General features: G+C 46.9%; 1 protein-coding gene across 7 annotated transcripts in view; it reads right to left on the reverse strand.

Moving 5' to 3' along the window:
• PRRC2B (proline rich coiled-coil 2B) overlaps positions 1-20,920 on the reverse strand; it is a 46,531-nt gene extending 25,611 nt beyond the window's left edge. For 3 of the 7 annotated variants that reach the window (XR_008434446.1, XM_053962169.1, XM_053962163.1), the window contains exons 1-9: positions 20,764-20,920; positions 7,576-7,743; positions 6,497-6,674; positions 6,179-6,281; positions 5,184-5,256; positions 2,342-2,485; positions 1,459-1,700; positions 980-1,101; positions 386-528 (exon numbers count right to left, since the gene is read on the reverse strand). Coding sequence is in view for 6 of the 7 variants with exons in the window: in XM_053962169.1 (XP_053818144.1) it covers positions 386-528; positions 980-1,101; positions 1,459-1,700; positions 2,342-2,485; positions 5,184-5,256; positions 6,179-6,281; positions 6,497-6,674; positions 7,576-7,690 (1,120 nt within the window). In the remaining variant the exon portion in view is untranslated. The remainder of the gene's footprint in view (positions 1-385; positions 529-979; positions 1,102-1,458; positions 1,701-2,341; positions 2,486-5,183; positions 5,257-6,178; positions 6,282-6,496; positions 6,675-7,575; positions 7,744-20,763) is intronic. The other 4 variants (XM_053962167.1, XM_053962168.1, XM_053962166.1 and 1 more) reach the window with 3 other exon arrangements.
• Between the last annotated feature and the right edge of the window lie 4,554 nt (positions 20,921-25,474).

The following is a 25,474-nucleotide window of genomic DNA, read 5'->3' on the forward strand; positions in this document are numbered from 1 at the left end:
CCCTCAATGAGCAGGGACAACTTCAATTAGATCAGGCAAGAAATTATGTGAGCAGCGTGGACACACACTACTGAACAGCTGGGCTGGTCCCAGAGGAGGAGCAGCAAACAGCCTGGGAGTGGGGGCTGCAAATGAGGAGCCAGCAGCCAAGCCAGACTATGTGCAATTGGATACTGAATGCCATGACTAAAAAGGCAGGACTAACTCTCCTTCCCAGCACCCACAGTGCTATCCCTCCTGCTGTGCTTGGTGTGTTTTCAGATTTTAGGAGTCTTCAGATCCAGTTCCTTGAGCACAATGTGATGGAAGGATCAGAAGGATCCATTGTGTCATCATTTACACCAATTTCACAGCTACACAAAGCCAGAGCATGAAGGCACTGTACCTGCCCATCCATCATCTGCATCATTGTCCAGCTCATCCAGCCCCTTCAGGTTCTCTGCATTGATGATGGTGGGCCGAGGCACTCGCTCCATCTGCTGCCGAAGTGGGCGTGTTGGGCGAGACAGGCTGAGCCTGTTCTCTTTTCTGAAAACACAGAATTGGTCAGAAACAGCAAAAAGAAAATCAAAGGACGCAGAGCTGAGTCTGTTACACTGAATCAGTCCTTTTCTACTTTGCACTTATATACAATGCATCCAGGTTTCTGTCCCTTTCCAGCAGTTTCTTCCCCTTGTCTACCTGGTACCCACTTCCTAGAACTTACAGATCAGAGCTGCAACCCCTCCAGTCCAGGATCACATCCCAATTCCCATGTCTGCCTGCTCTTCAGACACACAATGCTCACAGTCTTGCAACGTTTTAGCTGCTGTTGCAGCTAGAGAAAAGCACTGCTGCTTTGTGTAAAAAACGGGGTTCCCCTTTGGTGCCTGCAGCTTCACACATGCAACTGCATCCTTGGCCCAAATTCCTGCCTAGTTTACAGTTCATGTCACACCGTGAACCTGCCTCTCAAGTGGGAAAGTGATGGCAGCCTTACCCATCCTGGTCATTCATCTGGAATTGTCTGAAAGGTACCCGGGGCTCAAGCCGAAGCTGAGGAACGGGGAAAGACCCTCGGTCCAGCGGTGCAGGGGTCTCAGATGGCTGTTGTGGACACATCTGGAATGAGGCAAAGCAGGAACAGCCTGGTTTTATTACTTGCCACAGGAAGGTTTACTCATATTAGGTTACAATATGTGCATGGTAGCTGCACCCTCACAAAGGGAAACAAACATTTCACATCTGGCTGCACAACAGGCCACGTGCTAATGGCTCCCTCTCCAGCTTCAGAAAGAAAGGGACAACTTCTCTTTAGGCTGAGCTACACAAATTCAAAACATGTCAAGAGAAGGATCCCTAAGGAAACCCTGGCAGCCAACTGAGAGTCCAGAAAACACATCTCAGCTGACTTCAACTCCACCGTTATCTTAAGCATGAAGGGCACCACAAAGGTGTGGAGGAGAAAGGGTGACTCACAAAAGCAGGTAGCATGTCATGGTAGGTGGGGGGCTGGTAGACATTTCCCATGAACTGCGAAGCCCCTTTGCGGACGGGCTGAGCTGGGCGGAGAGACGGCTCCTTGGGATCGCTGGCGCTCGCTGAGGAGGGGGCCCCGTCTCCAGTGCTGGAGGTCTTGCTGCCCAGCTCAGCAGGGGAGGCGGTCAGAGATGTGGCAGAGGTGACGTTCCTCCCACCGCCCTCCCTCCAACTGGTGACATCTGGAAGGGAGATGATTAATTATGTTAGTACGTGTAAATGCAGGCAGCCACTCTGCCAGAAAGTCTCCAAACCTCAAGTACTCTGGTCAAGCCCTAATTACCTCAAGGTTGTAGAAAAAGATCAAGGACCAAGAAGAATTTCCAACTGTGTTTATTTGCTTAAGAGAGGAGCAGCATCAGTTGTTACTAAGTAATTGCTGCACCAGTGGTGTCCTTATTTGCCAATAAACCTGAACTCCTACCAGAGTGTTCCCCATCTCCACAGTCCTTACCCTGCAGAATTAAGGCCAATTAGATGCAAAAACACTGAAAGAGAAGCCACATTACACCACACATTGATTTCACTGTGGCTCCTCCAGCCCGGGAAGGGGCTTGCTTTGCAACACCACACAGCAATTTTTATTAAACAGTATAGTAGATGACAGTCCATACTTGGCTGTCTGGACCACAGAACATCAGCACCATATGCCAATCTGTGATCATCTGCTAAGCAGTCTGACGTGTGTAAGTTCATAAAAAGATAAAAGGAAATGTAAAGATGAAGTTCTTGGTACTACTGAGAACTGGCACCCCCTGCCCAAAACAGGGTCAATGGGCTTACTGAGCTGGGCTAAGGCAGACAGACACAATCCTTCACTCACTCTGGGGGCGGAGGCTTGGTCCTGGCCCATACGACGGATCTAAGGCGCCCTTTTCTTTGCCAACCTTGTCCTGCTCGCCAGCTGCTTTCAGCGTCGGAAATTCCTCGGGAGAGAAGGATAACAGTCGGCTTGAGGCCCTTGAACCTGTCAGACAAATAAGTGTGGGACTCAGAGAACATCCTTCCAGTGCTTCAACTCCCTTATGAGATCAGCCTGGAAATGTGTTTCCTGGGAATCTGGGCCTCTGGCATATTTAAACCCAAATTACTATCATACCAGCCCCTCACTTCACATCCCCATCACTCTCAGACACTGTCACCAACACTACAACACATGTCCTCACCCAGCACTCCCACACTTGGGATCTTCATTTAAATTCTCACATTCAACAAAGTCAGTGAACTTTCTCAGCTTCCAATTATTTTGTGAAGTACAGAATTCAGACAGAGGTAGAGATATAAATTCTGCAAGATCGCTCATAAATGATATCCTGCTATCAAGTATTTGACATCTCTATTCAGACTCTTTTTTGCTCAGACCTCACTCTGCCAGGGAAGTGTATTGTTGAAATTTCTGTCAATGTATTAGTGAAACACCACAGGTAAGGACAGATGTTCTATGCTCTCCTCCCTGCTGCAGCATTTTCAAGATGCAGATCACCGGCCAGATCAGGCCAGGTTCATTTCTAGTCACTGGCAAATTGTCTTCCTGAGTCATCAGTCACTCCAGAACAACAGCTCTCTGTCAGTTTTAAAGATCTGCCAGTGACTGGAACACGAAACACAGCAATTCTCCTAAATCTGTTGGCAAGATAACACTGAATAAAAGGAAATTACAAGCATCATTGTACTCTTACACGTTAAAAGAATTGCTTTTTTTGAGAACTGTCTCTTAGTGTTACTTGGCTAAAGCTCTCTGAAGAAGGGCATTTCAGAATTATATTAGAACTATCAGCCATGAGTACTGAAGACTTGACAAGAGTCTCATCTATCTTTCTCCTTTCTTGCCCTGAAGAATCAAGACAGACTAGCTTAAGTAATTTTTACTTTCTGGAACTTGCACACTGCACAAGACCTCCCATGTCAAATTTCCAGGGAAGACTCTGCAACAGCTGCACGAAACACTTTCAGTTTTAGACAGATGAAAATACTTAAGAAGGACATTGCCTAATTTATTGCAAAGTAGCTAACACTTGCTGAAGACTTATGATTTTTACTGAACTAGAATGGCACAGGTAAGTGTCTTTCAGGGGAGATATCTACCCCCAGGTCAGGCTGCACGGTGTAAGGACTATTTATGTGCAGCCATTAACAATCTGTACTCTAACCCTAAGCAGCATCACACTGAAAAAAAGTTTGGTGCCCCTTTTATTTCTCCAAATGTCCTTTATACAAAAACACAGGCATGGAGAAGTCCATAATTAATTTACGAGGCCACTTTTCTTCAGGATACACCCTCCAAGAGATTTTGCAGCTCTAAGCCTTAAAAAGAGCAAAAAAGCAAGAGATTCTCCTCTTACCTAATACCTGAATTAGCTAAGAAGAAAAAGCAGTTGTTCAGTGCCACTAGAGAAGAGGTGCAAGCCTGGGATGGCCTAAGAAATCCTTTCAGACAGATTTCTGATGCTTCTGTGATTCAATTACCTTCTAATTAAGCTGCTCTTAGACACATAGGCAACTGTTTTCTTGGGTTGAGAACTCTATATTGTTAAGTGTGATCTAGAATGAGTTTTCAAAAATCCTTTAAGAACATTGTTAGATGATCAGATTTCAAAATGACTGTACAGGAGGTCTATACAGCAAGAGTCAAAAAAGTACCAATTAACCAAACAAGACAGTTTTTGCACTGGCCACCAGCCTCAGGCAAGTACAAGTTTTTGCTTTAACATTTAGCCTTTGAGAAACACCCTCTCATTAAGGGCCTCATTTAATTTAGCGTAAATTTGTCCCCTCTGTTTCTGCAATCAGCAGCTGTCTCAGTTCTTTAAAATACCTTTGCAATTTCACTTGACAAATGAATGGTTCCAGGTCTGTTCACATTAGAACAGTGGAACTGAGCTGTTATTCTCACCATGGTTTTAATGGCACTACTCAGTGCAGCTGGAAACCACCTCCTGTGTGGAAACAGATGCATCTGAACACAACTAAACTCCCAATTCACATTAACACTGCTTCAGGATTCTCAGTCAAGCAGAAGCCATTAGCAGCACAGTAACTCAGGGAGACTTAATAGCAAGGCCTCAGCCAGTGTGTAGGCGAGTGCACCCTGCAGCAGCTCCACTGCCACTTCCACCCACTGCCACTGCAATTCCCTTGGATCACACATACTGTACAAGAACATTCCAGCCTCACTTCTGACTACCCAGTTAGGTGAAGATCCCCTTGCTACTGCCCATGGAGATACCTACATTTCCCCTCTCCAATGTCCCTTTCTTCTTCTCTCCTAAGCCAATCCCTCCCCTATTTCACGGTGTTTACTGCACCTTTGTTACACACTGCTCTGGGCTGACTAAAGATGCTCATGATGGGGGCAAATGTTTCCTTTCTCCTGCAGAACCTTCCCCTCCCAGAACTCCCTGCTGCATCCCAAGAGCATGACTTGCTCTGGTTCAATGTGGCCATGAGACACATTCTGTTCAAGCCATGTCTTGCACTGGCAGCCCTGAACTGATTCAGCTGCATCATTCCAGCCAACACAGCACACAGACTGGAAACAGGACTCAGAAGGCCTCACTCCCATTCTGCACCAGGCTGACAGGGAGGGCAGGAAGAAATGGAGCCCATCCCATCTCATGCCTGTCTGAGAAAAGCAGGCACATACCAGCTCTGTTTATCATACTCACCACCTTCTTGTCCTGCTGGCTTTCCATTCAGCTGTGCCCATGACTTTGGTCCACCTGGCACTGAATTTGTACTCTGAAAACAAAACAAAGCAAAAAGAAACCTCAACATGGATCAGTTAAGATTCATGACTGTTTCTCATTTCCTGGCTGGCATCTGCTATGGTTCAGGCCTCCAGATCACCCAGATACCACAGGTCTCCACAGCTGCAAGCTGGGACTACAGTCACTGTTCCCCACTCCAGTGTACTACAATGCTATAGTAAAAATCCTCTGCTCTGCCCTAATGTCTCCTCTGCCCATTTTCACCACCTATTTCCTCAACTTGTACTCTCATCAAGATTTCCTTTTGTTCTGCTGCATTTTCCCAAATGGTCTCCTTAATCTTCCAGATTTGTTCCATGCTACACCTCAGCTTGAAGGCTACCCTACTTTCTCGTGCATTAACCACTCTTCTCCTCTTCAAAACATAACTTCTGTCCTGATTTCCCTGAAGCTCAAGGGCTGGGAATTGGTTTTTAAACCAGAAGTGTGAAATCTACAACACATAGGGGGTCAGGTCCTTGCACTCTCAGGGACACCTTCTTAGTTGTCAGTAGCTTTTTCAGGTCCTAACACTGGCTACTTCTCCCACATGACCAGATCTCTTCTCATCAAGTGTCATCAGGCTGGGAACAAGAGCTGGATCTGTTGCCACCAAGCAACATTTGAATTACAACCAAAGTAGAAGTTTAGAAGTGCTAACCAGCCATCCCACATTCCAGCCATTTTTTCCTAGACTGCAACTAGACTTACTGCAAAGTTCTGTGTATTTTACCTCTGTAACAGCAGCACAACGCTCCTGGTGCACAGCAGCTTGGACTCAAGAGAGTCACTTCCAAATAACTGATTATAGTGGAGCTTTTTCTTAAGCGCAAGGCAACACAGGCAATTAAAAGTCCTCAAGCTGCCTGGGGACAGGGGAAGCAGGGTGGCAGTCAGAGACTGCTGGCACCTACCTCCTGACTGATTGACTGTGTCGGCTTCTGTAAATTGGAGACAGATTTCTGCAAACCCTGCTGCGGCAGCGACTCCTGCAGCTGTGCAGCCGTCGCACTGGAACTGAGCAGAGACAGCAGAGGTGAGACCAAAGGGGAGGAAGGCAGAAAAATAGCTCCTGGTAATATGGCATTTGCTAAAAGATCAAGCCAAAACATTGGCTCTACGCTGGCTCAGACAACAGAGAACTGATCCCTGTGAGGTCTGACACCAAGCACAGCAGTGCACAACCACTGCTGCCTGCCTGACAAAACTCACCGAAGATTCACTCTACCCACCTCTTTTGGTCTGGCTGGTCCTGCTTGTTTGCCCATCCTGTACCGTCCTTGGGTACTATAATGATGTTGGGGTCGTTTCCTTTGTTCTCAGACTTCAAGCTAGGCAAATTTGCAGGAGGTGGCATGCGCCGGGCAGCAGCAACTTTCCCAAGACTCTGTAAGCCATGTCTAGGAATAACTGGTGAGAAAGGAACAGCAGCAGGTCAGAGGGCTGTATCCTGCTAGATAAGTAACCTTAATTAGGAAGCTGTGGCTGGGCGCAGCCCCAGCAGAAGTGCTGCTGCTATGTCAACACACAGGTTGTTTCCCACAGGAACACAGATGCAGCCATCAAACAGCTCCTACAGTGGGAGGGAGAAAAATAATTCTCCCCAGCAAAGTGCTCACGGAGTCTTTACACAGGTAGCTCTTTCATTTCACCAAGCAGAAGCAGCACCACCTTTTTACAGCCTGGGGAAATGGCCACCCAAGTCCACCTTTTAGCAGACAAACAGGGCACCTAACCCAGGAATTCTGAGGTCTCCATTTTCCACCTCTATCCACCAGACCACATTTATTAAGAAAGTATTTTGTTTTTTGTTTTCTATTCTCACACCAAATCCAGAGCCACTCCAGGCAAGGTAATTTTTTTTAACCCACTATCTACTTTTGGTCATATTCCCACTGCAAAACCAACTCAGGTTCATTCCCAGTGGCCTTCAGTCCTTGACTCTCACCTCACACAAGGTCTGACCAGCTTAAGGCACTTCAGTCAGCTCAGGTGCCGTGCCCTGGCACAGCCTAAGGCCTTGGTAAGGTCTCCACTCAAGTTTGCTACCTGCCCACTCTGCAGCAGGCTAAATGAAAGGGCAAAGAGCCCCCATCTGTCCTGTGTAATTCCTCTATGTATCTACAATAAAAGAGCCATGGAGATTTTCCTCTAGGTCTTAACGAAATACAGCCTTTGACACCTGCACCAACAGTGCAACCCAGCTGTGTCCCACAGGGTCAAGAACCTGAACGAGCTCTGCAACAATACAATCAATACATCAAGATACAATACAATACATCAAAAGGAGCTTTCTGGAGGTGTTTCTTACCTGTAGTTCTGATAGCTTCTATTGACTTTCCTTTATACTTATCAAACAGGCTGAGAGTCGAGTACTTGCTTTTCCCATCCTTTCCCTTGGTTATTTGCCCCAAACGATCGGACATTGCGATGAAATGTCATCTAGTAAGGAAATTTCTCTGCGCCGCTCCCGATCTGCCTTTTAATGGAAGAGAACCAGGGAAACCCCATCAAATGGACTGTTCAGCCAGGGACAAGCAAAACACAGAACACACGCAACAGCAAGAACAGAACATACAAGTGAGCACACACACCAAGTTTTAACTCCCTCCTCTTTAGTCACAAGAAGCTTTTGGGCTTTAAGATTCACAAACTGGATGAAAAGAACTGCAGGAAGACACTTCTCATGGCATTTTTTTTCCTGCCACTCTAGTGCTGAAAGAAGTAAGACTCTAAGTATAAGAACACAAGGGAGGGAGGGGGGGTCAACAAGTCCTTGCTTTAAAAGAGTAAGGCTGAGAATAAACAGCTAAACACAAGGATTCCTAAACATAAATGCCAGAAAAGCACTGTATCTTTGTATCTTATACCACACTGGAATTTATCATTGCATTTCCCCTGAAGCACTGGGTTTGTAATGTTTAGATTATGGTTCCACACTGGCCACTGTTATACCAGCAATTAATGCTTTGACAGCATCACTAGAAGACAACAGAACTATTTCTCCAAAACCCCTTTTCTCATCGGCTGGCCATGAAAGAGAGTTATGGAGTCAGAAAAAAACCTGCTCAACTGTACCAGATTCAGATTCTTAAGCCTGCGAGTTCAGCTGTTCTACTATGAATTCTCCAAACACATTACCAAAAAATTACATTTCTCTGTTGCTAGCATCTTGAAAAGAATTTTTACCTTGAAATATACTTTCTGTAATGGATGTGGTTTGTTAATTTTTCAATCTGATCTTTGCTGGCACAACATGCTGTGAGTAGCACTCATCATGCAGGCAGTCTCCTTACTTTGACTTTTTGGCTCTTGGAGCCTGGGATAAAGTTGAAACACGCAGTGCTCACACTGTACATCAACTTTTATGTCATAAAAGACACTTTGCTTACTTTCAATGGACCTAGCTTACATTTTTTTAAAGCATCATTCTGTTCTAAATTTTCTCAAATCTAGGAGCTTCATCTAACCTTTTCGCACATAATTTAGATTTCCAGATTTCTTGTTGTAAAGCCTCTACTTCAAGCCCAAAACTGCTAGCAGTTTCATTTTACCATCTGTTAGAGTAAAATGAAACCATTCTAGGGTTTCAATTCTGTGTTGGGAGTAGCAAAACACTATATACATGTGTGTGTGTGTATATACACATACACACATCTCTGATCTTCCCACACCTCACACTTTCTGAAACTCACCCAGCTGAAAGCCTTTTCCAACAGAGACAGCAATCACTCTTTCTGAAAGAAACTGTATCTGACCAAAGTCTACAATTCCCATCAGCAATACCTTATCAAATATGATTTGCAGGTAAGAGAATTACTCCATCACATATGTACAAATTAAAGCACAGACCATGAACATGCTGGATAGAGCCAGACTGGGAATGCAGTGCCAACTGCAACTGGCCCAGTAAAGCCCATTTAAAGGCTGCTGCTGGGGGCAGGTGTCTGACCAATAAGCCTGGCACTACACAGCACTTGTTCTTGCACTGCAGGATTTAAACCAGGTCTGTCAGGAGCAAGCAGCCATGGACTGTGCTAAGTGGTCAGGGAGAGAGAAAGAAAAGAGTTTTCTGTCACTCAACTGCATCCACAGGATGCTCAGGAAAAACACCAGGCTCCCCAGGAAGCCCCTCACAGTGTTTCTGCTGGACCACCACACAGGGCTGCAGCATGAAGGTTTTGTGGAGGGAACAGGGCTGGCTGGCAGTCTTGAGGCACCTCTTCCTGCAGAGTAGCAAACAGATCTTTGGCTCTGGTTCGTCTTTGCTCAGATGGCCACCATGTGCCAAAGAAAACAACAGCTCCTCCCTCACTTACCCATTTGCACTGTATTTTATTAGTAGGACAGACATAAAAGCGAGGGAGAAAACACACTGATTAGCATACACTTGGCAGGAAAGCACAAGCTGGACTGAGAACAATGAGCTTTTTGAAGGGGCAGAGCTGTGGGGAGCCCCAGAGCAGAACAAAGAGCAGAGGGTGCTGTGCTGGCAAGAGCACAGCCACCTGCTTTTACAGGTATATTGAGCCTTGCAGAGGGAGCCTGGCTCAGGGCCTATCCACACCATGTCAACACTGTACCAACCTCACAATAAAAGCAGTAAAGTCTACTCTGAAGTTTAGAAAGCTCAAATCAGACAAAATTAGAAGGTGTTTAAAAATAACCCAACAACAACAAACCACCTGCCCAGATCAAGTCATCTGGTTAACAGAAAAACCAGGAGTTCCTAAAAGTCAGTGTGCAAACACCACACAGGGCAATGCTGCCAAAGAGAAACCCTGACAACAGTTATGTAACCGGGTCTCAGCTGCCTCTTGATTACATCTTCTATCATTAAAAGGATTTGGGAAGAATAAACAACCACTTCACAGCAGAGAAGCTGGGGACATGTCGGGATAAAGCCCCTTATCAAACTTTCTGGGACAGCCAAAACTGCTGTCTGGAAAAATGAAATTTACTTCCAACTCCTTCAATGCTCTGAAGACATGAAACACAGCTTTGTGTGTTCTCCAAAGGGGAAATCAAGACCATGGAGAGGTGAAGCAATTTCCATCGTCACTGTGCAAAGAGGCTGCAGCAGCACTGAGCTGGGTCAGAGCTGTTGGGACTGGCAGGACCTTGCTGCCTGTCCCTCCTGCCAGCTGCAGATCCCAGCTCTCCAAAGGTGTTATCAGCCAGGGAGATCACTCAGCACCCAGGTCACCCACAGCACTTCAAAGAGGCCACAGAACCTCCCAAGGCTGGCACAACACTGCACTATCTTCCCATCACACAGTTAAGCAGGGAATCCAGGCAGGGATCATAAAGGCCTTCTAGTCTTGGAAGAGCAAAGCTATTTCTGATAAAAATCGTGGTTCATTTAGAACTGAGCTGCCAGCCTGCATGCTCATTATTAGCAGAGCTGGAACTAGAAGGCACATGCTGATGCTGACAAGTGAAAACTGACAGGCTCGGCAGAGCCTCTGACCTGTGCTCAGGGCTCCCGTGCCCGACAGCTGACCCTGAAGAAAGCAATATCCCCTGTTACAGAGAAATCATAAAAAATCAATCACCAGCATTTCTGCAAGGTTTCTCTCTTGGTTTATAGAGGTCTGTGGGGGAAGGTTTGCTATCAGTTTCAGCATGGAGGGTAAGCTCTTCTCATTCTCCTACTATATCCAGGGACAGCACCAGACAGCAAAACACTGTCTGAGCAATCACAAAATACTGCAGTATGACCAATTCCATTAGAGATCCCAGGATACAAATAACTGCATTGAAGCACTTAGGCAGACAGCTCCACTGCCCAAGCATACTCATGTCCACATCATACTACAAATTTTTGGGTATTGACCCTGTCTAACTGCCTTTTAAAGGGGTAAGTTCTAATCCAGAAAGCAACAGTGACATTTTAATGTCTTTAAGACATTAGACTTACAAGCATGTAAGTCTTACAGCTACCTGTCCTGCAAAAGAACGTGAAAACCTTGAGTTACTGGCACTGGTAACAACTGGAAATCCCCAAGCTGAAAACACAGCCAAATGGAGGGACTCCTGACAAAAAGGATTGTCTGCAAAGCTCTTTGCAAATCTATGTATGCAGAAGGCTGGGCTGCTGTGTTTTATTCACAAGACTTCAATGGAGCTGGAGTATCTGGAAGACAGCCAGCCTTAGCTGAGCAGGGCAAACAGATTTATGAAAGGTAACATACATACTAGAAGGAATAATTTCAGCTGCTCACACACCACTGAGCTCTACACCGAGCACAGCCCTGACTACTGCAGATCTTCACTCCTTGCTCACTTCACAGCAGCAGTCAACAACACAAAAAGCTACACGATGGAAATAAACAGGGAAAAGGTTTTTCTGCACAAGCAGGAAAATTTGTGACATAATTGTATACAAATTGTTCAGAAACTCACAGGTTGGAAAAGCTAAACAGTACTTTCAGAAGAGAAAAGTGTCTGGAGTTACCTTAAACTGAAACTGTGGTTCCTAATGTTACCCGCAGTGTGAAACCTTTTAAAAAACACAGTATAGTTTTACAGGAGATTAATGATGTTCACTCTTCTTTAAATACACACACAGGTCAATTTTACTTGTGCTTCCATAGCTGAACATTCATCTGTCAACACAGAGATACCACTACCTCTGGAACACGTCCCACCAAGAACCATGTATTTATGAAACACTCACCACCTGCCTCAGCGATGAAAGACACCACTGGCTGCCCTTGGGAGGGCTTTGGTGAGACACTGTCATCACCTGCCCAGGACTTGCTGTCAGATGCATTTATGTCCTGCAGAAGCCCTGTCTGGGCCATGCAGGGATCATGAGCCAAGGAAGGGACCAGGTGAGCACTCAGTTCCCAGCTGAGATTGCTTAGTAAGGCAGGGAGCAAAAGGAGAATATCAGCATCCAAGTACAAAATCAATGGGATCAATGCAGAAGAGCTGTGCAGCAGGCAGAAGCTGTAGCAAGAGTCTAAGCCACAAAAAAACCCTCTCATTCTACTGCATCACTTCCAGAGGGAGATGCCAAGATTTGCTGGTACACCTGAAAAAGGCCCTGCCAAGATCTGGATGTAACACCAAACGTAGTGCCAGAAAATTGCACCAAATCCTGCCACACAGGGTAGAAGCAAGTCAGGAGTCTGCAGTGCAGAGAAGAGATAACACACCTCCATCACTGAGCTCCTGATTCACAAGAGGAACCCTCCTTGCTTAGCTCAATAGGCATATTTGCTGGTACCAGTTCTTTTAATCCTGCACAATTCCAGCTTCTCTCCATCTCCCATGACCCTTGGCTCAGGAAATGGGAGACCAGGATCACATCTGCCATGATTTGTTGCAGAGGTATGCAGCTAGCCAAGCAATACTGTTGGAAGCCGTCTGCCAGAGGACTTCCCTGCTGTCCAGCCCCATCCTCAGACCTCGAAGTCAAGCCTCCCAGGATTTGAAACACAGAGCAGGACTATGAAGAGGAGAGGCAGAGTCTTCTGGACAGTAGATCTATCATAACTCCACATTGTGGAGCTCTACAGACAGTGGTAAAACAGGGAAGGGAGACAGAAAGGGCATGTCCTGTATGATGACTTGACCTCATTTTCTCAGTTCTGCCTTCACCAAGCTCACCTGCTGCCCCCTCATCTGAATGTACCAACAGGTTGGGAATCACAAGTACTGTCAGTGACTCACTGCACATTTTAGAGAAAATAGGTCTTTGCAATGTCAGGTTTGGCCTTAAAGTACAGAAGCTTCACCTCTCTGCTAAACAGCTTTTCCAGTGCTGGGAAGGCAGGCAAGGCAAAAGCAGCCAGAGAGGCTGGAATTGTAACTTACTGTAAAACAGATAAAGCAGACTGGAGTCTGGAGAATAGCTCAATTGTATTTAAACAAAAACATTAATGAGTTCTGTGGTCCTTTCTGTGCGGGCTGGACAGACAATACCACACCCTGGAAAGGAGCCCTGACCTCCAGTAATTGAGGATGCAGACAAAGAAATAGTTCATCCTGAGTATGCAAGACTATGGCACAGAGCAAAAAAAAACCCGGTCAGAAGGCTGGTCCACAGCCCACAGAAAGTACTTATGAGATCCTGTGCTCATGAAACTCCCCCTCTTTTTCAAGCAACAGAAAACCCAGGTGTGCAGTTAATTCTCTTCTTGAAAGGAGTGTCTGTTTACAACAGCTGACCAAAGAAACAGCCAGTTTCACCCATCTGCCCCACCATGCTGTAGAGAAGGAACTGACCCACTGGTGCCAGCTTGTCAGGAATGTATAACCTTATCTCCAACTCAAGAGGAAGTGCTGCTGGGCTTTCATAACCTGCAGGGAAGCAGGAAGGTGTCTCATGTGGAACAACCTGGAGGTACCAGCTACCAACCCTGCACTCCTTACCCCCTCATCCAGGAAAATGTTAAAGGAGACAAGGCCCAGCACAAACTGAAGTAAAAGAGTCTATTTCCTTGCTGTTATATATTTCAGAGGCAAAACCCAGGGAGGACAAAAAGCAGCTCAGTTCAACAAGGATCACCTGTGGCCTCAACAGATCCAGATCTGCCTCAACAGATCCAGATCCCAACCTCTCTGGTACAAGAGGAAAGGGAAGGACGAGCTGCCTGCCCAACAAGGCTCACATTCAAGTGCAAATCTGTACACTTAGGAGTTGCACTTTCACTCTGGCTCCCCTACAATCAAGGGTCAGAGTTGGAACACTTGACCCCCAGCCTCCATCATAGATTCTGCCTTCCACTCTGCCCTGCTGAGGCTCCTCTGAGATCTCTGTGTCCAGGGGAACACACGGACACAACATCCTGTTCCCTCAACACCAAAACAAGGAGGCTAATCATGAGCAAGCAATTTAAATCCAAAACCAAAAGAAATACCTGGCATAATGCTCTGTTGGCAAAACTTGTTCAGAAAGCTCCTGGCAACATTCAGCTGAACTGTAAGGTAAATTGGGCATTTAGGTATCTGAGCAACAATAACAGACTGTGAGTAGCTGGTGGGGTCTCCTGATGGGTAACAGGACTGGCACTATCAGTCCAAGTCAGAGGAACAGTTTGCTCAACTAAGACTGTAGACAGCAAAAAGTCCCAGAACTCGGGTGCCTGCTTCAGCCACCCAAACCTATGTGCCAAGACCCCCAGAGAAAATGTCAAACGAGGAGGTAATGCACTGCAGCAGCACCTGCCATGTCCAGAACGCTCCCTTCCAGTGGAAGAGACTGTCCACTGGAACAGAAAACGCACCCAATCCCGCCTACTGCTCCTGAGGAGCCAACAAGGGCAGGACACACCCGCACAAGCACAAACTGTTCTCAAACACTGCACAACACCTTAGGTCTTATAGTTGGAAGCAAAGACTCTTCCATCACCAAAAATAAACACCACTGCATGTAAAGGTTGTGAAAGTCCCTTAGTCCTGATACTTCTGCCTACGCAGACTTTTAAAAGTCATCACAGCCATATAACCAGGTGAGCCATGGCAAGAGCAGCATAGGTGAAATACCTGTGCTGCCAGTAGCTTATCTTGGTGAGCACTACCCATCCAAGGCCACCACTGGAGAATGCTTCTCTGTCAAACAATTCACAAATCCTTCAGCAGGTCCCAAGCTCAGCAACTTACTCCCATCTCTCAGCAGTGAACATAAATTTTATTGCAACCAAGCAGAGAGAAAAGCAGAGATGTCACAGCTCCAAGAGATTAAATCAGAGCAAAGCTGGCAGTCCTTTGGGTTAACAGTCCTTTTTTCAGGAACAGAAACAGCTCTTTCCACACAAATGCCATCAGCTGTTGAGTAAGCTGCTCCGCTTTCTCTGCAGTCTCAGGAAGGATCACACTGGAATGGGGATGTGGATGTTTACCCTGTGCCTGATGAGCCTCACAACAAAATCTGGACTTTGGCAACACCTCTCCACTCTCTCAGGTTGTCTGCTGACTTCAGGGCCCCAGCTCCCACTCAGGTTATGCACAGAAGGTTTTCTTTATGAAGAGAGAAAACCCAGTGCTATTGATCAGCAGGCAGCAAATGTCAATCCCTTGCTGCACAAGCAAGGGAGAGGTTCCTTTACACCCCTGCTGAACAGATCCCTCCGGCCTTGTTCCTTCCCATGGGAGCTCCCCTGGCAGGTACATGCTGCAGGGTACAAAGCAGCCCTGGCAAGAGCTGAATAGCTCTTTCTCTATCAGATTTCTCCCAATTCCCACAGCCATCAAGACTGATGCAGCTGGTTCAAGCCATTAATAAGATGACAAGCAGTCCGGACAAGCCTGCAGTTCATAAACACTGCAGAGGCTGAAGCTTCCAAGGAAGTCTTCCTCCAGGTTCCCCAATGTGAACAGCACTAGGGCAATGCAGCATTGCACAGCAATTCTCCTTACAGGAAGCCTATTCACAGGAGCCATTTGCACAAACGAGTGCCAAGGATGTTAAGAGAAATGTGATGGGAAAGGGACACAGGCACAAAGTGATAAGAAAGCACCTTGTATGTGTTGTGATTCAGTACCCTGAAGAAAGAAGCTTTAGACATCTTTAGGTTTTCTGGAGAGCTAAGCAACTCGGACTATGCCCAGGACATCTGGACTACTCCGAGCCAGACAGGAAGTGAAAACATTTCACAGATGCTTTCATTTACATAGATATTTGCAGTGCATAACTGACAAGGTGTATAAGCGTCATCACTTCCATTTTCCAGATAGGAAAACGACACCATAGAGCTCTGTAGCTATGCTAAGTGGCAGAGCAAGAAATAGAGCCTTCATCTCCCACTTTCTGGGGCTGATTCTTTCTGAATCACACTGCCTGCCTGACTCTGTGGGGCCAGCAGCAGCATGAGGCTCCTGCTCCAGAGAAGTTTTGGGAGGAGCAGGTCCTTGCATGCTGGGTTGGGGAATGCTGCAAACACCTCCTAAATGAACCACCCCATACACTGCTTCCAGTGCAATATGATCACAGGCATCATTAGAGGCAACACTTAGCTCACATGCAGAACATTAACACCATAATAACACTCAAGATCACATGAATCTGGTTCTGAATGACGGTTCTTGAAGCTTGGTTATTTCAATAAAAGATAAAACCATAGTTATTATTGTAGCCAAAGAAGGAGCACCTCTTGAACATGTCCCTACTCCCCTGCCTGCTTCACAGCCCACTCCCAACTCTGAACAAGATCAGTCGAGGCTTTTGTGCAGCCTCCCAGCCCACATACAGGTAGGAAGAGCCGCAGCAGAACTCTTCCAAAAAAATCACTATATTCCCACACAATAAGTGCCTGGGGGAGGGAAGGTCCCAGTGCAAGCTCTTCAAATCTGTCTCTATTCACTCCTTGGAGCACCATCGCTACAATTCCCATCTAAATCTCTCAATGGCTACCTGGGAATGATTCCTCAACCAAAACTCTTCAGAAAGGGTGCTAACTGCGCAAATACTCGGTAGTTTACTCTTCTTAAGTGCTACCCACCTGAAATCCGAAGGCTATTCAGGGTGCTCCCAGAAGCTAACTGAAGCCTGGCAGACACTGAGATACTACAGTCCAAGAGAGGGGGCTTCTTGGCCAGATCCTAGAGGGTTGTCAGCAAGTCCTCGCTTTCTTCACACTAAAGCCGGGCTCAGCTGCCCATTTCAAACCTGGTCGTTATCTCTTCCCTTTCACCCAAGGTATGACTTTTCATCAGTCCCCACAAATTAATACCTGCAGTCTCCTAAAGATGGAACAGTGAGCTCACCCCCCACTTCCACCCCTTCCAGCCTACTAACACTCCTGAAAATTTAAGTGCTGGAGTCAAACCACAGACATTGTATTTTGGCTGCAAGTTAAATAACCTCCTGCAGAGCTGCATACACACACCTTTTAACACCTTCTGTCCCCACACACCCCACAGCAGGGCAGCACAAACAGCTTCACAACCAACCAGTGCCACAGACAATTACAGAACAACACTGGAGTACTAAAGCAGACTCCAGTCCACTTCGCTTATTGTCCAAATGCTCCCAGATTAAAAAAACAGGATTTAACAGCTATACAGATCAGTATCTGAACAGCCTTGCTCTGAAATAAACAGCTCACAAGCTCCAACAGCTCTGTTACTTTTGCACAAGAAGTACACGTGCATGCAGGGAACATCCTGAATTCTAGTACAACTTACTAACAGAGCATGAGCCCAAGCTATGTTTCACTGAGGCTGGATATAATGCAATGTCTTGCTTTAGCCCCATTTTATCCTTGGGGGATAAAAGGAAAAACTCTTTAACCAACCCAGATGTGCGCAAAACCCACCCTCAGAGGGTGTTTTCCGTTTGGCAACCAAGTCGCTTAATTTCAGAAGTTACAAAAGGCTGTTCTGTGATGGAGAGCGCTGCAGCTCCCCAGCCTTTACCTGTTCTCTGTGCTCTCACCTCACTGTCTGATACCTGACAGAACCACTGTTCTATTTCTTCTGCTCCAAATGAGAAATTAGTGAAAAGAAGCTGTGAAATTATCGACCTATTAGGAGAATGAGTCAGTGACACACGAAAAACAAAACCCACTTAACAAGGCAGGATCAGCTTAAGAGCAAAGTCTGATACTGAGACAACAGCTCAGTGCCAAGCTGCAGAATAAATGAGCAATGTAGTAAAAAGAAACAGGGAACCAGAGAGGTCCAGCCCTTGGAATAAACCCCCTCCTAAAGTTACCATACTGTATCTCATAATGCTTCTATTCCTCCAACATGAAAATACACAATTTTAAGTGGAAATGCCACTAGAGCAAAATCTCTTTGTGGACTACCATCATAAATTAAATATATATATATATAGAAGAGGGTTTACTATTATTTTCAGCAGCACTTAAACCTAGCCCGGCTTGCCCTTAAATACTTTCAATTACTCAGGCAAGCACAATGAAGGCCTTGAGCAAGAAGCACTCTTGAACAGGCAGGTAATTCTGACCTGGATCATCTCACACCTGCAGCGCACAGCTCAGGCTCCTTGTTCTCCTCAGCCACACCTCAGGTGTGAGCCCAGCAGGAGAGGAGGCCACACACGGGCACGGAGCCTTGTCTGTCCTGTGCCATCACCCAGGCACCACGGGGAGCTGTGTCACACAAACACAGCCTCTAATGCCACCACTACCTTTAGGAGGTTGTTCAAATAAATTAGCCTTTGAAGTCAGGCCTTACACAAAGCTTTATTAAAAGGTTTTATTAAGATGTCACTATAAAGTGAAATAACTTTAATACAAAATATTTAGCGATATTACTCACTTGCTGAAACAAAAATACTTTCAAACCCTGCATGTCCCTTCCAGCATCTTTATGGACTATTTACTCACTTTTCCAGTTTCAACCAGCTGGCTGAGCTGCCCTTTTAAGCTCTCATGCACACACAGAAAAAAAAGAAAAAAAGCTCAGAGTGCATCCATAAAATGCACTGTAAGACCAAAGGAAAAAATCTCTGAATTTAGAAGAAACAAGGCACTATATAATGGCAAATTTGGAAACCCATACCAAACACGTGGTTTAATTTATTTTTTTAAGAAAGGTATCTATCAAATCATGTAAAAATTTGTTTTCTTAACAGTGAAGACTGCTGAAAGCATCCTCAAATGTGTGATACCTAGTTTACTCAACCATGCAGAAAAGCATATCAGACTAAAGAACAAAAAAAAAGGTATCAGCTTGTACTCAAGGCACTCAACAAATTAAACACAAAATCAAAATACAGCTAACAGCAGATGTACTCACACTGGCTTGCAAAAACATCAAAGCAGCAATTCTAAACAGTATCTGCAATTTTTCCGAATATGATTTTTATCTGAACTTTTAAATTTTTACAAGAAAAACATTATGGAGAGGTGTTGTTTATTGTAACCCCAAAAATATTCTGCTAACTAGGAAAAACTTCTTAAGCCAGAGACCCAAAAGAAACAGCATCACCCATGATGAGCCCACAAAGACCTCATGGACCACAGGTGAGCTCCTGATAAAACCTAGGCTCATTTACAATGCTTCACTGGGAGTGAAAAATGCATGTAAATATTTCATATTTTCAGTCAGAAATCAGCCTGAAAACGTCACTTTCCATCCTCTCTTTAAATTCCACTTTCAGAATATGGCCTTACCTTCCCTACCTCTTTCAGGTGACTTTACCCCCCAATCTCTGGCTCAGAGCACTAGTTTTTGGAACACTGGGGTTTCACTACCCCAGTGACACTGAACATGGAAAAGGCAAGTACAAAAGTAATGTCCTGGCCAGTTTATAGCTGAGAAACCTACTCATCAGGAGTCGATTCTCTAAACGTGGGCTCTCCAAGACAGGGACCAGCTACTTAGCCATCATGGAAGAGCCCATTCCAGTGGAGGTGTCAAGTGAATCTGTAAGACTTAACAAAACCAAAACTTCCACTATAAACTTGGATTCAGTGCTAGAAGGGGTGGGATGCCTTCCCCCCAGTAGATGATGAAGACACTGCAATGTGCTTACACTTTATACCTATTCCTAGAAAGAAACGAACCCTAAACGTTTATGTTTACTGCACCTTATCACCCCAAACACCAGTAACATCAATATACGAACACTTATCTGATGAGTAGATACTCAATGTGTATCTCACCCTCTGCACACCCAGAAGATAGAAACCAAACAAAACTTTCCTAACAAACCCTACAATTTCCAGCTCATTCCAACCCCTTATGGCAGCTTTGAATTTGGAGATATGGGGGGGTTTTGTAAGGAAAAAACCCTCTAAATTCACAACCAACACGACTAAAACCAACCCCTGGAGAAGATGCTCAGCACGTGTGCCAGGACCCGCATTAGGGTTTCCCCAGCTTGCAGCACAGATGCTCCCACACAGAAATGAGAAACTCCTTCATGAAGAAAAAAAAAAAAAAAAAAAGCCCTAAAACATCTTTCCAAACCTACCAAACGAGCTCGCCCAGCGCACAAACTCCATCCTCGCTCCCCCCCGCCCCAGCCGCATTTCGGCCTCAGCGGCCCTTTTGTAGCTCCCGCACAATAACAAACCGGCCGAGCCTTCTGGATGCCACCCCCCCCTTGTTTTGCTGAGACACACACACACACACACACACACACGGCGCGACAAAAATATCTTTTGTCACACTCCAGACGACGAAAAAAAAAACAACCTGCCTTTGCGGCGGGGAGCCCCCCGCCCCGGCTGCACCCGCCGGGGAGCGCAGCGGGGCGGGGGCGGCTCGGCCCGGCGGGCCGGAGCCCGGACAAGGGGCCCCGAGCCCGGGCGGCCCCGCCAGCGCCAGCGGGGATGGGCCCGGCCAGGCCCCGCGGCGGCCCCGTCCCCGCAGGGAGAAAGGGGGCGGTTCGCACAATAAACACCGGCGGCTACAGCAGCGAGACACCGGGGCGAGTCTCCCCCCAAACCGCCCGGGGGACCCGCCCGAGCCGGGAGGCCGCGGGCTGCCGCAGCCGCTGGCTCCGGCTCCATTTTAGCGCTGCCTCGTCCCACCTTCCCTCTCCCTCCCCTTCCTCCTCCCCCCCGGCCCCACTCACCGCCCCGAATATCCGCGGCCGCCGCCGCCGCCGGCCCCCGATACCCACCTGTGGTGGTGGCGGGGAGCCGGGGGTGCCTGCGGAGCCGGGTGCGGACGGGCGATGGGCGCGGGGCGCGGCGGATGGCGGCGGATTGCGCGGGGCGGCGGCGGCGGCTGCGGCCGATCCGGGCACTCGCTGCCTCCTCCTCCTCCCCCTCCTCCCGTGCCGGCCCGGCCCCGCGGCGCAGCGCCACCTGCAGGGCGCCGCCGGCAGCGCGGGGGCGGCGCTGAGGGGGAGCTCCCTCAGGGGGACAAGGAGCTGCCGGAGAGGGGCCTGCGGAGGATTTGCAGCCAGAGCATTTGCGGCTGGAGCGTCTCTCCGATGAGGAGACACTGCGGAGCTGGGCCGGGTTAGTCTGGAGAAGGGAAGGCTGAGAGGGGATCTCTGCAATCCATGTCAGTATCTCCCCGGCGTGTCCGAGGATGGTGCCAGACTCTCTTCTGTGGTGCCCGGTGACAGGATGAGGAGCAGTGGCCATAAACTAAAAGACAAAAAGTTTTCCCTCAGCATAAGAGAGAACTGCTTTAGGTTGAGGATGGCACAGCTCTGGAACAGGTGCTCAGGAAGGACGTGGAGTCTCCCTCTCTGAAAACATTCCAAACCCACCTGGGCACGTTCCTGTGTCACCTGCTCCAGGTGACCCTGCACTGATCTCCAGAGGTCCCTTCCAACCTCAGTTAATCTGTGATTCTGTGAGCTCAGTGTCCTCAGAGGGACGCTGAGCTGCTGGAGTGGGTCTGGGAGAGGGCAACAAGGAGGATTTCGGGACTGGAGCATCTCTCTTATGAGGCAAGGGCTCATTGCTACAGCCACCCCCTGTGCCAGGGACGATGTCTCTGAGAGGATACTGGAAATTTTTCCCTCACATTTTTATGACCCCAGAGCCATAGGGCAATGACAGGGACGTGGGGTGACGACAGGCCCATGAGGATTCCTGTCCAGCCTGAGAGGGACCAGAAAACACCACTGAGGGCTGCCTGCTGTTCCCCCATGGTTTCATGGGCAGCAGGTTCAAAGGAGGAGCTGGCCCTTGGAAGGACTTCAGTCCACAAATATATTTTAATTTGTTCTGTCATCAAAGAGGATGGAAATGAATGCAGTAGAGCAAAGCAGTCACTCCTCTCCCAAGACACTCTACAGAGCCATAAAATACCAACAGCCTCACCAGCAAACACAATCCCTGCTTCAGACAAAAAGAGCTTCAGGTCGACACAACCTGAGCAGCAGCAGCACTGGCAAGAAATTGGCATGAAAGATAGTGTTGTGAAAGTTACTGCAAATTGCAGTTCCTCTGCCCAGTGGATCTTTTATAGCTTTGGAGATGTGGTCCCCTTGCACCCAAGGACAGAGCAGCCTCTCTTCAATTCTCCTTCCCTGTCCTGTAAGACACACAGGTGTCTGTCAGTGTGACATTTGGTGACAGAAGGCCAGACTGCAAGTACACACATGCATTTATTTCTTAGGGACTGTCCAGCAGTTCAGAAAAAATTCTGCACACACACACACATATATTTATATATATGGGACAAGCACCTGGGCAATTGCTGGTCTCAGGCAAATGCACTCTTCAGCTTATTCATGGGTCACCAGTCATATGCTGCCACCCCACATGCCCTTGCCCATCAAGGGAAGGTGGCTTTAGAGGAATTTTGCAGCACATTTCCCAGAGCAGGCAATGCCTCAGGAGGAACAGTTCCCACCTCTCTCCACGTTACAGCAACAGCGTAAGGCCGGGCACCCGGATCACTGCTCATGAGAGATGATCTCAAACAGCCATCAAGAGTAATGCAGAGGGAAGAAATGCATGAACAGCTTTCTGGACCATATGGGATGTTCCTACAGTTGATCTGCACTGCTATTGAAGTTGCCAGGCACTGAGCTACCAAGAGATGCACCAGTGCTGCTGAAAGCATCATCTGCTTGTCCTTTTCTGCATATCAAAGTATTACACCACTCCTGCTCCTTTGGTGTCTCATCTCATCTCTCTAGAAGTGTTTTACCTGTCCAGAGACAGGAAGCCAATGCCTTCCACTTGTCTCCCTACAGGACCCCAACCCTCCTTCCCAAAATTCCCAAACTCCTGCTCTCATCAACTCACTGGCAGCTGTGGCATTAGTCTGGTCTAATTCTTTCTTTCTCCATTGGTCAGACAAGTACACACACACACACACAAACAGCTCCTCTAACCTGCTTCCTGCACATGCCAACCTCAGAACACTCTACAGGAGCAGCTACAGTGACAGGAAGCCACCCTGTGGCATTAACATTTCCCTTTGGGAGATCAGGAATGTGGGATCCCCTCACTTTCAGTGACTCATGCAGACACCTACAACCCCCCACCATCAGCAGGTGACTCACACAGGTTTGTCCAGGTCAGCACTATCCACATCTGCTGCTGTAACAAGCAGTTCTCCAAAGGTCTCCTTTGCATCTCCAAGGCAACAATCCAAGGCCAAGGGAATAGATGCAGCAATTAAAGAAAAAATTAATGCAAACTGTTGTGGCGATCAAAAGGCCAAAGTAAACAAATGAAAGACAATTGTAAATTTATTACCAGGTGTGTCCACTGCAGTGCCCACGACCTCCTGGCTTTTCCACCTGTGCCCAGCAATGTGCCAGAGCCAGCTCTGGAATTCTGCAAGTCTGGCTCAGGACTGCATTAGGGCTGGACTTTCCACCCCCTCACTGTGCAAAGCTGGGCACAGTCTGCATAGTCAGAGGACATAACTTGTCTCTGCCACCACAGGGGAGAGTGAGGTTCCTCTACATTCAGGTCAACTACATGTGGTCCATAGGGATACACAGGGATCAGACCTTGGCATAAGGTGAGGAGTTTCTTCTGGTGCTCTTTGAAAGACCTGCACCACCTCTCACCAGTCTGTGTATAAATCAAAACAACTGATGTAAAGTGAGAGCTGGTAGGATTAGACCCACAACAGACTGGGAGGGAGGAGTGTCAACAGTGAGAAGCAGTTTGGGCAGAGACTGAAGAACAGGTTTCATCTGGATGAAATTCAGTGCATAGCTCTATGCAGGATCCATTCTAGAAAAACAGCTCACCCACTGATTTTTCACCTGTTCCATAGTCCTTACTAAATTACCCCCTGGACAAGAGAGTCAAGCTCAGGAGTATTTGCTTCATCCTTGCAGGACTAATTACAAGTGAGAGCAGAAATCCTGCTGTGTGCTTCATCCTTCCACTAGTGAGAAATCTGCTAAACACAAAATATCCATTGCAGAGGACTTACAGCCCTCATCTACAGAAATATCTACTGGTATAAGGCCTCCTAGAAATAATAGAATTTCTATTGTATTCTGCAGCTTCTACAAAAATTTGCTCTGAATCCATCAATCCCTGCCCCTGCCTTGCACCAAGCAGGGTGATTTACAGGCTCAATGCTCCTGTGCCATTTTGCTATCACTTTGTTCAGCTGTAAATGGCAGCCTGCACCACAGGACAGGGCCTTACTGCCCTCACAGTCATTCACAAAACTCATCAACACACTTGGAAAAAGCAAAGTGATCCTTCTCTGTTCCCCATCCAGAGGCAATTTGGCACCACAAAGTACACATTTACCTTAGTGGGTCAGGTCACAGTCCTTCCAGTTTTCCATTTGTCTCAGACAGAAGCCAACATCAGTTGCTGCAGGAGAAACACTCAATGGTCAGCTGTGGAATCACCTGTCCACAGGAAAATATGCTTTATAATTCCATGAGGTAAGAGCTGTTTATGCCCCGAAGCATGAAAATCATTTCAAATTCAGTTGCGTCTAAATCAAGAGTGCCTCATGCCTGCACTGATGTCATTAGCTTATCTGAGACAGCTACAGGGAAATTCGAGCCTGCAACTAAGTGAGCAGGGCCTTAGGACCCAAAACCCAGTCAGCAAGAACATCAATAGAGTTGAGCTGTCATATTTGAGAGGTAGAAGACATGAGTAGCTCTGGCAGCTCTCTGTAATCCCACGTATGAGGCTGTGTTATCCAAATATAAGGAAATGTTTTGAAAGCCAGACCTCAAGCAGAACAAAGGGACATTGGGTCTCAAATATAAAAGAATTTTCTCCCCTCTTCTTTAAGACTGAATATCAACAGAGGTTCTTTGTAAGAAGAAAGAGGTATTCTGTAAGAAGAGAAAGGAAGCTGGAGTCTCTCACCTGTCTAAGCTGAAATAAGTATGAAATACTGGGAATGGAAAAATAGTATGAGAACCCAGGAATCCTGGCCTGTGTTCCTTGTAATAATTGTGTTACTTAATGCTTCTTCTAGCTGCTGGATCAGGTAGAGGCTGTTGATTTTTATTCCTTTGCAGCCCATGGGAGTTGCAGGCTCTGTATGAAAACAAGATGCCATGGAAGTGTTTGTTTGCCAGGCTATTGTTTGTCCTTTTAAAGGCTGCAGACCCACTCCATTCTTCATGAGAAAATGCTGGCTGCTGAAGGACAAACCAAAATGACTATTTAAGGCACTAAAAATGGAAATCATTTAAAACAGAGCTGATTAAAAGGAAGAAACTATTCTTCCAATGAGAAGTGAATTGCTTTCAGCTGGCCTGAGAACTGAGCTTTGCTTGCAACAAAACCCAAATACCAGTTGCCTGATAGTGCAAGTATTTTGGAGGCACTTAATCAGCCATGACTTCAGTTTTTCCTTGTGCATAACTGCAAAAC

This window comes from Vidua chalybeata, chromosome 21 (genome assembly GCF_026979565.1).
Source record: "Vidua chalybeata isolate OUT-0048 chromosome 21, bVidCha1 merged haplotype, whole genome shotgun sequence".
Taxonomy (NCBI): Eukaryota; Metazoa; Chordata; class Aves; order Passeriformes; family Viduidae; genus Vidua; species Vidua chalybeata.